Here is a 12379-nt window from a genome sequence, read left to right on the forward strand (position 1 = left end):
GGTGGCAATGGAGTCATGCAAAAACTCACAAACTACCAGCACCAGCTTTTTTGTTTGCAGTTTTCCATGGGTGTTGCAATAAGGCTTATACTAACGGCATCTCTCATGCTTGGATGCCTCATGATCATGATGTTGCCATTTTAAAAGTGGTATGCGATCTGGGAGAAGCGTCTCAAGCAATTATGAGTACTACTAAAACTTCTATGTGGTGGTTTTTGTCTTTGAATATCCTAATTTAACTTAAATTTCTCTGACACTCTATGACCTTAAATTGGAGTGATACACTGAAGATTAGCATGGTCCCTGGCACATGGTGTGACTCCAGACTCTTCACTTTTATTTATCATATATATTTCTTCAATGTCCTAATCACATTGTTCCTTTCTTCCTAATGTTCAAAGGATTTAAACACCTTCTCACTAGTTATGTTACTTCTTCAAGCACTGGTTCGTTGTCAGCTGGACTATGGCAGCTCTCTTCTGATGGGGCTTCCTTCAACTGCTGTCTGACCTCTCCTGCTCCTCCAGAATGCAGCTACTCAACTGGTGTTCTCTGTTCCTCATTTCACTCCTACTACTCCTCTGCTTCAGTCTCTTCACAGGTTTCCAGTTGCTGCATGGATCTAATCAAAACTTATGTATTAACTGACGGTTCACTGTATGGTACCGCTACTCTATATCTCCAAATCTTTGATCTTTCCATTTGGTCCAGTGATCCGTAACCAGGACAAAATTCACATTGTTCCTCCTGGTTTTATAGGCTCGGCCAACAGCCAAACCCTTATTTCCAGACCCTTGCCAAAGGCCTTCCTAGGAAGGCATAAGAGTGTGATTCCCCCTATAAACACATGGAACACATCATATGGTGCCCTTTCTTAAAGATGGGTACCACCACCCATGATTGCCAATCCAGAGGCAGTGGATTCATAATAACAATGTTATTATTATTATTATTATTATTATTATTATTATTATTATTATTATTATTATTATTATTATTATTATTTATCAGACCATTTTCTGTTCCAAATGATTTAAAAAAAAAACTAAGGAAACATTTGCTCATTTCTGTTGTGTTGTAAATAAAATCCTGGTTGACTGCAACTCATACCATTCATGAACAATGAAAGAGAAAAGATAAAGAGGAACCCTAACTTTACAGAAGGTGTAATAATCTGTGAGCTCCAAATTGGGCCGCCATCAAAACAGAAGTGATTCTGAGAAAATAAACTCTGGTGGGACAGAACATAAAAGCCACTTTTCCTGTTACAGGTCACTGAACTTCGAATGGAATGACAACAGAGCTGAAGTGGATATGGTGTGCGTATGTGTATGACAGGCTAGGCTATACTGTATATGTACACCACCAGTATGGGTTTAAAAAAACATTAAATGTTCCAGTTTTTCTTGAAATTTAAGCAGCTGAAGTCATGTGAATAAGATGAAATGATACAAAGGTATGTGCTAAACTGCCAGAGGTTTAAAAAAAAGCTTAAGAAACCAAAAATTGAAAAATAATGTCATTTTCAAGTGTTATACAAACAGGCATTTTTCACTTAGCAAGTAACAGGTCAGCAACTTACATCTTTTCTGCATCAATGGAAGTTGATTAAGCCTTGAAAGTTGATGCAAACAGTTACTGCAGGTGCTCCAAGTTTTGTTGATTACTTACTAGGCCTCCATCTGTATAAACACAGCATTGGAATAAATTGTGTTGCTACACCCTCTGAAACATTATTTGTCAATATTAAACTGTATATTGCTGGCATAATTTTGAGAAAATGGCAATTAACAAAGGAAGACAGAAAGTCCATTACAGCCCTTAAAAAGTGTAGGTCCCTCAAGTGTAGAAATTGCAAAGAAAGAAAAGGTGTCATAGAGCACAATTTCCTACATCATTAACCTCAGGCAATTTATTGCTTACTTTTGTACCTTTTCGGGTTATTCACTGGACTTGAAATGCTTAAATTAAATTTGTTTTAAAACTTTGGACTAAAAGAGTATGTGTCAGTGCTATGGTCCTATGCGTTCCCTGAAGGTATTCTTGTTGACTCCCAAACTCTGTGTCCCTTCACCATAGCACTACAAAGGCCTTGATAGGTGACTGCACCTTGAAATATTGGGTTCCTTTTTGTTTGGCAGCAACTGCAAGCTCCAGCTTCTCTGTCATGGTCATATCCCAAGTGTTCTTGACCTGTGCACATACACAAAAACAAACAGTCAGATCTGGTTGGATCAGCACAATTACCTTTTCATAGTTTGCCTATAAACTTTGAACCCTCAATTAGATGAGCCTGTTCTGTTCTATTCTCCCATTGCACTGCTGTCTTTCTTAAGATTATACTTTATGAAAACAAGAGCTTCTTGGTTTACCTTTACAAACTCCTTCAGCAATACTTCATAAATAAGATCTGCATTTGGACTAACACCAAAATGGGAATGTCCCTCTGTGCCAAAACCGTACCTAGAGGAATGAGACAAAGAATGTGAATCACCTGTGTGGTTGAAATGAACTGAGGCTTCTGGGATGCTAGTGTTCTGTCTAAAAGATGGTTAAAGGATTTTCTTTGTCGAGGAACAGGAGAAAATTGTAAACTAGAGACGTACAAGAATGGAAAGCCAGGAATCAAACCAATCTTTCATCAGAAGAAGAGTTTAAAATGGTGTTGCCGGACAAAAGTAAAATGAATCTCTTTCTTTGTAAGACTTCACTCATAAGAAATGCATCAGAAATAAATTCCATGGAAATAAAAAATGTAAACAAATTATAAAGTATCCAAAAACAAAAATTAAAGAAACAAATCACAAAAGCTAGAAAGGAAAGCACCTTTAAGAGCTCCAGTATAAAGAGAACAAAATAGAGTGCACAATGCTGCATACAATTATTTAATATATATATCTATATATATATATTGTGGAGGACTGCCGGCTTCCCATGCCGGTCCTCACCCCCAGGCCACCAGGAGGAGCTCTCCCGACAGCAGGATCATGCCCCGAGGTCCAGCAGGGCCTTATGGACTTCGTAGTGTCTATACACAGCCCTGCTGTATACCTTGGGGACCACCAGGAGTCGCTGCGGGGGGGCTTATGGGGTCTGTGATGCCCTATAACCCGGGAGTACGTCACGGTCACGTGACGGGAAGGAACGACGTGCTCCCGGGGTGAAGAACAGGACTGTTTGCCCTGACCCGGAAGGAAAAAGGAACTGTGGGTGCCTCAGTCCAGACACTGAGCTGAGCTGGGAGGTAGAGGAGCAAGTGTCTGGGCGAGGAGGAGAGTTTATTGTTAGAAGAGATTATTGTGTTTGTTGTACTAATTTATGAGTAGTGTGGAGGGTGCTTGGTGCACTGTGAAAAAGGAAAATAAAAAGTCTGGGACTTTTATCCGGTCTCTGGAGGTGTACCTGAGGGTTCAAGGGAGCACTAGCGCCCCCTACTGCCACAATATATATATATATATATATATATATATATATTGAGAGAGAGAGAGTGAGAGTACCATATCATCTGCATATAGTGATATTTTCTGTTCCAGCCCTTCCCTGAAAATCCCTTTTATTTCTGATGCATTTCAAAAGTAAACATCCAATGGCAATTGCAAAGAGCAGTGGTGATAGGGGACATCCTTGTCAAGAACATCTTTCTACTTTGAATGTTGTCAATACAATCTGAGGCTCCTGGACTAGTAAAGAGTAATTTGATCCATGCACATTGTGGCAGATGTCCAGAGACTTGAACTTTCGACTTTCGAACTGCATCGTCTTGGTATTCGCTGAAATCCTTCTTTTTTCTTTGTGCTTTTGCCATTGTCTTTTCACAGAACTCCGAAATTAAGGGGCTATTTATATTGGTTTGTATATTCAAAGAGGTGTAATTCTAGGAGGAGTTGGGTGGGGCAGCAGGTACATGCATGTGCATTACATTTCACTCTGACTGGGATTTATGTAGCAGAAGAACATGGAAGTTGGCGTACACACAGATGTATGCATCTGGATTTTTTTGTGCATACACGCACATTTCTATGTTTGTCCATATGCCATGTTTTAGTGTGAATTCTATGCACTGAATGATGTATTCTAGATCTAATCTGGTAATTTTGCTGATTAAATCAGAGGCCTTCTTGGTTTCCAATTTATTTTTGTGAGAAATATATGAAATAATCTGTCCTCTTAAAATGCCTTCAGTGTTTCCAAGAGTATTTCTGCAGCAACCTCTGGAGATGCATTTGTCTACAGAAAATAATCAGTTGGCTTGGATATGAATTCTGTAAAGTACAGAAAGTACAGTCCCAATATAATAAACCTAGGGAATGATGTTAAATGGTTCCAATGGAGACTGAGATAATGTATGATAGTAAATTCCTAATGCAATAAATCAATGATATGAAGTGAAAAAAAACTGCAAAGAGCTAGTTACTTTGTCATTGCCAAAACTACACATATTCGATTAAAGAAATTTCAATATATAATAGTTAAAGTTTAACAAAAAAAAAAAAGAATATAATCTCCCCTGTCAGTCTGAGAAGGGACATGATGTTTTTCCTTTGGCCTGTAGTTTGTCATAATAAACAATAAGGCTTCTCGGTTTTGAGGCATTCGATCCACGTATATGGTAGGTTGCTGAGATTTCGGTTTCCGATTTTAAGTCCTTGTCAGTTATTTTAGGGAATAGTTCAATTATGAATTTCACTGTTTTTCAAGGAGATCTTTGATTCTGATGTTGTTCCTTCTTTATCTTTCTTTCAGTGCTGCCAGTTTGTCAGCGAGCACTTTGCATTCTGATTTTGTAGCCATTGCCTTTTCATCAGTGGCAGATGTCGATTGTTCAAATATTTCAATATGAGTCGTAAACGTTTGCTTAACATCTTCAAGCTGAGCTTAGTACTCTAATTGCAACTTATTCATATGTTAATGTATTTTCCATCCATCCATCCATTTTCTAACCCGCTGAATCCGAACAGGGTCACGGGGGTCTGCCGGAGCCAATCCCAGCCAACACAGGGCACAAGGCAGGAACCAATCCTGGGCAGGGTGCCAACCCACCGCAGGACACACACAAACACACCCACACACCAAGCACACACTATGGCCAATTTAGAATCGCCAATCCACCTAACCTGCATGTCTTTGGATTGTGGGAGGAAACCGGAGCGCCCGGAGGAAACCCACGCAGACACGGGGAGAACATGCAAACTCCACGCAGGGAGGACCCAGGAAGCAAACCCGGGTCTCCTAACTGCGAGGCAGCAGCGCTACCACTGCGCCACCGTGCCGCCCGTTAATGTATTATTTTATCATTTTTTTTTTTTATTTCTGTAAAGGCTGTAGTAAACTTAAACGTTTCTCCAGGTCTTTTATAGCTTGATACTGTTTCTCATTCTTCTTGGTTAGACCCTCCATCTCACATTAGCAGGGAAAATAAACACTGTTAAGATGAATATCAGTCCCAAGCTTCTTCTTCTATTTCCAACTACCCCATAAACATAAAATTAGATTCAATCTTAACCTCATAACATCCATGCATCCAAAGGATGACTCTACATTGTCCTAAAGCAGAAAGGGGCATGGCACTACCCAACTTTCAATTTTATTACTGGGTGGACCTGGACGTCAACACAAATTGATGAACATACAAAAGCCTGGTCTACAATAGAATTCAAATTTTGCAGCACTTCTTTACATTCCCTGCTCTATGCCCCAGTAAATACAAACTTTCACCAACACATTAATAATCCAATTGCCCTTCATTCACTCAGAATAGGAACCAATGTAGGAAGCACTTTAAGACAGAGAAGCTCTTATCTGTTGCACCTCTACATGACAACAACTTTTTTCCACCCTCTCAAACATACACATTATTTAATACTTGGAAAATGTCTAGTATTAAAACATTTAGAGACTTGTACATTGATAATATTTTTGTATCCTATGGTCAATTAAGCTTCAAATTTAACTTCTCAACTACACAATTTTTCCATTACTTTCAAGCTAGAAACTTTGCTAAATGGAACATGCCCAATTTTCCTCACCTTCCACCTATTCCAGAAAAAATATTGATCAGTCTTGAAGACCCAGATAACATCTCCACAATTTATAAAAACATTTTAAAGTCCCTTCCTTTCAAATATCCCTGGGCACAAAGGAGAAAAGATCTTTAACTTAATATTTCAGAAAAGGAGTACAAGGCAGCCATTCACAGAATACAGTCTTGCTCCATATGTGCAAAGCACTCAGTTATTCAACTTAAAATTATTGAGCGCATTTATCTCAATTGAAATTATCCAAAATGTTTCAATGGCAAGCTTCAATCTGCGAACGGTGCAATCTTGCTCCAGTCTCACTGGGCCACATGTTTTGGGTGTGTACCAACTTAACATCATTTTGGACCAAAAACCTTTGCATGCCAATCGGACAACCTTGGTGTCAACAGTCCCTCCTAATCCATTAACAGCTGTGTTTGGTGGACTCCCAGATGGGCTTAAAATGGAGAAGGACGAACAAATCGTAATTTCCTTCACTTCACTACTAGCACGTAGACTCATTTTGCTCAACTGGAAGAATCCCAATCCACCAATTTTAAGTCGGTGGGTAACAGATGTCGTATACTATTTGATATTAGAAAAAACAAGTTGTCACTTAAAGGATCCGCTCAAAACCTTTTTAAAATACGGCAGGATATAATAAATATTTAAGAATAATCTTCTATACCGGGAAAAGGATACTCATCCCTCCTTGCTGCTTCAAAGATTTGCTTTGTTGGCCAGCTCTCCTCTCTTTCTTTACTTGTTTTAGATTGGGGTTGAATTTTGGTTTTGTTAAGTTTGATTTGATTGTATGAAATGTTATTTGCTTTAAATTAAAATTAACAAAATAAATAAAAAGAAAATGGCATGACATGAAAATAAATACAAGCAGATGAGAACCCAGGTTGTAATACAACACAAACATTGAAAAAAAAAAGATATGATTTAGTCGGCTTACACGGTCCTGTGACCTGCAATGATTGGTCAAAATGACCTCCAACATGTATTAACATATGTATACTAGACACTCACATGCCTATGCTAGCAGTAGTGCCTCTGTCTCACAACAATAAGACCCTACTTTTTTCAGGGGTGGGGTGTCCTCTGACTAAAGTTTAGATGTCTTTCTTGTATTAATATTGAACTTATGCATCTCCAGTTTCCTCATGTGGGCTAAAGGTTTATTGTTAGATTGTCTGCTCTAGTGTGAGATGACGTAGCTTTGCTTATTTCCACCTTCCATGGAGTATCGATCCACAGCAGCTTCATGCTTGCTGCTGTGATACATTTTCCATGAACTAGGTATGTAGGTGATGATAATGGATGTGTTAGTAAATCAGTACAAAAAGCTTGAACATTTCCATAACATTTCAGTAATTATTTACCACTATGATGCTGATCTTTCCATCCATCCATCCATTTTCCAACCCACTGAATCCAAATACTGGGTCATGGGGGTCTGCTGGAGCCAATCCCAGCCAACACAGGGCAGGAACCAATCCTGGGTAGGGTGCCAACCCACTGCAGGACACACCCAGGGCCAATTTAGAATCGCCAATGCACCTAACCTGCATGTCTTTGGACTGTGGGAGGAAACTCACACAGACACGGGGAGAACATGCAAACTCCACGCAGGGAGGACCTGGGAAGCTAACCTAGTTCTCCTAACTGCGAGGCAGCAGCGCTTCCACTGCGCCACCATGTCGTCCATGCTGATCTTTCTCATCATAAAATAGGTAATTACAATAGCAACTAATGAGAAGAATTCATAATTAATTGCAGAGTTATGATATTTGAGGGTTCCTATAGAGTGCCTCTTTTTCTTGCAAGATTTGGCTCAAAAAAGAACCAGTATATCGATATCTCATAACCGGCTTAAGTTTTGAGTTTGGTATTTTTCAGTCCAGCCATTTTAGCTCTAGACTGTCCTCAGGAACCTGTGGCACACAATCACTCAAACACATTGACAGACATACACCCATCATCAAGATATCGATGTTTCGGTATCAGGAGACCCTAAAAAACTGGGATCCGTCAAGAACCAGAGATCTCAATTTTTGATGAATCTAAAGCTTTCACTCCTCCACCATAGACGATGGGTTATGGTGGGCGGGGTGCAAACATCTTTGTCCCTATCCCTGCAGTCTGAAAAATCTGCAAGAGTCAAACCCTTAGGCAAAAGGAGTCATGACAAAAGCGTTAAAAAATCTGAAGGGACAAGGTTGATGTCAATTATGGTTTTCTTGCATAGAGACACAATTAGATACATGAAATCTGGTTGTTAATTTTATTATTATTTTATTCACAGAGGCCTGTAGATACATGTAGCTAGCTATTGAATGACTTGGGAACCTTGTAGTCCTTACTTCAATTTGGACCATATATGTGATTAAATGATATTTCAATTTCAAAGATAATTCTTCACAAAAATGGCATCTCTGTTTTCTATAAATTTAAAAAAATATGTGATCAGTCCTGGCATTTTATAATGGAAGCTAGAAAATAAAAACCTTACTGAATACATCCTCTTTGAATGTCAAAAATTTCAGTATAAGGAACCATGCCATGTTTCCAATGCATATTTGTGATAACAAAAGGGATCTGGAAATAATAATTTTATCGCATATTCCTGGTACTATTTCTCTTGAGATAAAGATACATTTTATTCGCTTGTGTGATACCAGTGGCCTTCCTGGGAGAAGATCTCACATAAATATGGAAGTAAATCAACATGATGCCATGCATGTGGCATGAAGTTTGTCTTTAGAGATTAAACCACAACCCCGGGGTATGGGGGTGAAAGGTTAATGCGGTAGAAGACAGGTGCCGGGGGGCTGGTCTTTTTTAAATCAGATGAATCTCATAATATTGTTTTTTTTTATTAGAAAATGACATAAATAAGCTATTTTACGATGCAGGTGTGATCTCAAGACACGTATCAATGCTCGACAAATTTCTTAGTTTGACAAGATTCTTGGATGTGTTTGGTAAGTTTTTAGGCTTTTTTAGGTTTCCCATGACCCATAAGGTTCCAGCTTAAATTACCAGGACTGGATATCTATTTTTTAAATTTATAGAAAACACTTAACTTCCTGCATGGGTTTCCTCAGGGTGCTCCAGTTTCCTCCCACAGTCCAAAGACATGCAGGTTAGGTGTATTGGCAATCCTAAATTGTCCCTAGTGTGTGTGTGTACTCTGCAGTGGGCTGGCGCCCTGCCCAGGGTTTGTTTCCTGCCTTGCACCCTGTCTTGGCTGGGATTGGCTCCAGCAGACCCCCATGACCCTGTAGTTAGGATATAGCGGTTTGGATAATGGATGGATGGATACTTAACTTCAGAACAGAATTTCATGTGGCAAATACATACAGTATATACTATCAAGTCAGGTCGGGTATCACGTACTGGTACACTGCATTGCCACACCAATCATGATGAAACAGCTGAGGACCCCAGTTGGCAATCCCCCGGCAGACATGCGGTTCAGTCCCACTGTCTGGAAAAGAGGGTGTTATGTAGGCATCCGCTTGACCTTATCTAACCACTCGGGTCCTCAACAATGAGGACACTATGAGCTGAATCACCTTTGGGGAATCGCACCACACGGGCAAAGTACCGTAACTGGCGCTCCCTCACAATGCAGGTATAATGTGCCTCATTCGGGACTCCATGACACAAAGTCAAACCAACAGGACCCAAGGATTCTCCAACGAGACACAACACCAAAGGAGTCCAGTCTTCATCTCATACCATATGTGTGAAGAAAGAACTTTGATTTGAAAAATACTGAATTTATCCTTCAAGAATTAATCAGCATTGTAGGGTGGTGGTATGCCCCGTTCTGATTTTTAAATGATTCATCTTGCTTTTGAAGTATGTTTTGTTCTTGGTATATACAGCACCTATAAAAAGTATTAACCCACTTGAAAGTTTTTATATTTTTGAAAGATGATGAATTTATTTTTTGTTTTTTTTTGACACTCGGCAGCAGAAAAATCCTCTTTAATCTCAAAGTGGAAACAAACCTCAGCAAAGTGGTCTTAATTAATTACAAATTTAAAACTGTGTGTTTGAATTTAATCAATTATTACAACTATCTCTAATGAACAAAAATACCTCTTTCTTTAATGAAGTAAATATACAAATTTTACAAATGCTCCAACTTTCAAAACAGCTGGAAATCCCTGACACACACCTGAATGTTAAATCATGCATACATCTTCTAACTTGGCTTGTTTTCCTATACATTATTTTGGTTTGTACACGGGGTAAAAAGACATTTGGGTGCCTCCACTGCCAGTCATGAGAGTTGCTCATCTTGATTAAACAGCGTGCAGGAATTTGTTTATAATTTTCAGTCCTGGTGACCAGAACAAAACAATTCTGAACAGTAAAGGCGATCAATTAATCACTGAATCAGCAAAACCTCTTGTAAAAAATTGAAGAAAAAATTGACTTTAGTATTGATTGCCATTTTATATTCAAAGTGTTAGTAATTTGTAGAAATGTAGTTACTAGAGCAGGGGTGCCCAATGTGTCGATCGCGATCGATCGGTAAATCGCAAAGGTAGTGCAGGTAGATCGCATTGCATTAAAAAAAAAAAATGTAAACGTTAATCTATCATATATCCTCCCTATGGCATTTGCCACTTGATTGACATACAGGGCGGCCAGTCTGAGATCTCTTTTCTTCTAACACACTGGTCATCCTGCACACACGATCAAACGCGCGAGCTCCTGCAAAACTCCGGCTATCTAAGTGATCGATTTTACCTTCCAATTTATATCGAATAAAGAAGGGATTTAAAAAAATTGTTTGGCGAGGGTATGCTGGATGTGGAATTGGAAGAGGATTTTTTTCTCACAATGTCACAATCGAAGTGCGTTTATCTGATCTGTCAATCTATGATTGCTATTCCAAAGAAGGAAAATGCGGAAAGGCACTTTCGAACTGTTCATAAAAACTACGAAACTGACGTCCTTCCAAAAAACGATCTGAGAAAGAGAAAGGAAAGGGAACTAAAATCACAGTTAATCGGACAGCCGTCATTATTCACTTGGCTGAATTCAAAAGCTCCTTGACTGCATTATTCGGCTCTACTTATTTATGTGAGTCATGACGATTCCCACATGACGATTAATAAATCCAAATACTGTAGTGACCATAAATGTATTGAATTGTTATTGTGCCATAAAGGTTATTCAGTTATGCAAGGTAGGACAACATACATTTTATGTATAAAGTATACTCAATATATATATATATATATATATATACACAGTGGAACCTCGAGATACGAGTTTAAATTGTCCAAGCACTGAGCTCATATAGCGAATTTCTCGTATCTAGAACAAACTTCCCCATTGAAAATAATGGAAATCCAGTTAATCCGTTCCGCACCCCCCAAAATATCAACATAAAAATACATTTTTCTAATAAATAACACTGATAAATAATATATACAAGTGGAACCTCCGTTTGCGAGTAACTTGGTTTACAAGTGTTTTGTAAGACAAGCTAAATTTTTTAATTAATTTTGACTTGATAAAACGAGCGATGTCTTGCAATACGAGTAGTATGGATACACTTTGTCTGCTGAGCGTCATGTGATCATAACTGAGCTGATGATTCTTCTCTCTCGTGCGTGTCTCTCTCTCCTTATCTCTCTCGCTCGCGCATGTGTCTCTCTCTCTCTCCTTATTTCTCTCGCTCTCTCATGCGCGTGCGCCTCTCTCTCTCTCTCTCTCTCTCTCTCTCTCTCCTCTTGATCGCAATCTTCTCCTATTCTCCATCTGCATGTCAGCGATATTTTTGGATACGCTTATACAGTGAACTGCTACAGCAAAACAATGAAATCACAAGCGCACAAACCTGTAGATCCTCATGCTACGGGAGAACAAGGAACACTGAGTGAGCTGACGGACTGGCAGCGCCAGCTTGGGTGAATCCTCGAGTCGAGGCGGATCGGGAAACGCGTCACGCATACCCACAGCCTGGCTCATGGCTCGTTACGCGAGCCAATGCTCGTATTTAGATCTGAATTTTTCGCTCATACTTTCTTCGTATCTTGAATTTCTCGTATACAGAGCTGTTCGTATCTCGAGCTTCTACTGTATATATATACAGTGGTACCTCTGTATACGTCTGCTTTGGAATAAGTCCAACTTGGTATACGTCCTGTTTGGACACAAAAAATTTTGCTTGGTATACGACTTTTGTTTGGAATACGACTCACGTGCTAACCTTGTTTACCTCTCTCGAGACAAAGCCCATGAGCGTTAGTGTGCCAGTTGCTAGCATTCAGTGAACAACCCGCGCTATAACTCTCTGTGAACTTTCACGTGTGTGATATAGCGGGTCC

The 12379-nt window shown here is 39.3% G+C and overlaps 1 protein-coding gene across 4 annotated transcripts in view; it reads right to left on the bottom strand.

Annotated features, from left to right (window-relative positions):
- fkbp5 (FKBP prolyl isomerase 5) overlaps nt 1-12379 on the bottom strand; it is a 126425-nt gene that overhangs the window by 8054 nt on the left and 105992 nt on the right. For all 4 annotated transcript variants that reach the window (XM_039749253.1, XM_039749252.1, XM_039749255.1 and 1 more), the window contains 2 exons: nt 2373-2463; nt 2110-2193 (listed from right to left, as the gene is read on the bottom strand). In XM_039749253.1, the coding sequence (XP_039605187.1) occupies nt 2110-2193; nt 2373-2463 (175 nt within the window). The remainder of the gene's footprint in view (nt 1-2109; nt 2194-2372; nt 2464-12379) is intronic.

This window comes from Polypterus senegalus, chromosome 3 (assembly GCF_016835505.1).
Source record: "Polypterus senegalus isolate Bchr_013 chromosome 3, ASM1683550v1, whole genome shotgun sequence".
Classification (NCBI taxonomy): domain Eukaryota; kingdom Metazoa; phylum Chordata; class Cladistia; order Polypteriformes; family Polypteridae; genus Polypterus; species Polypterus senegalus.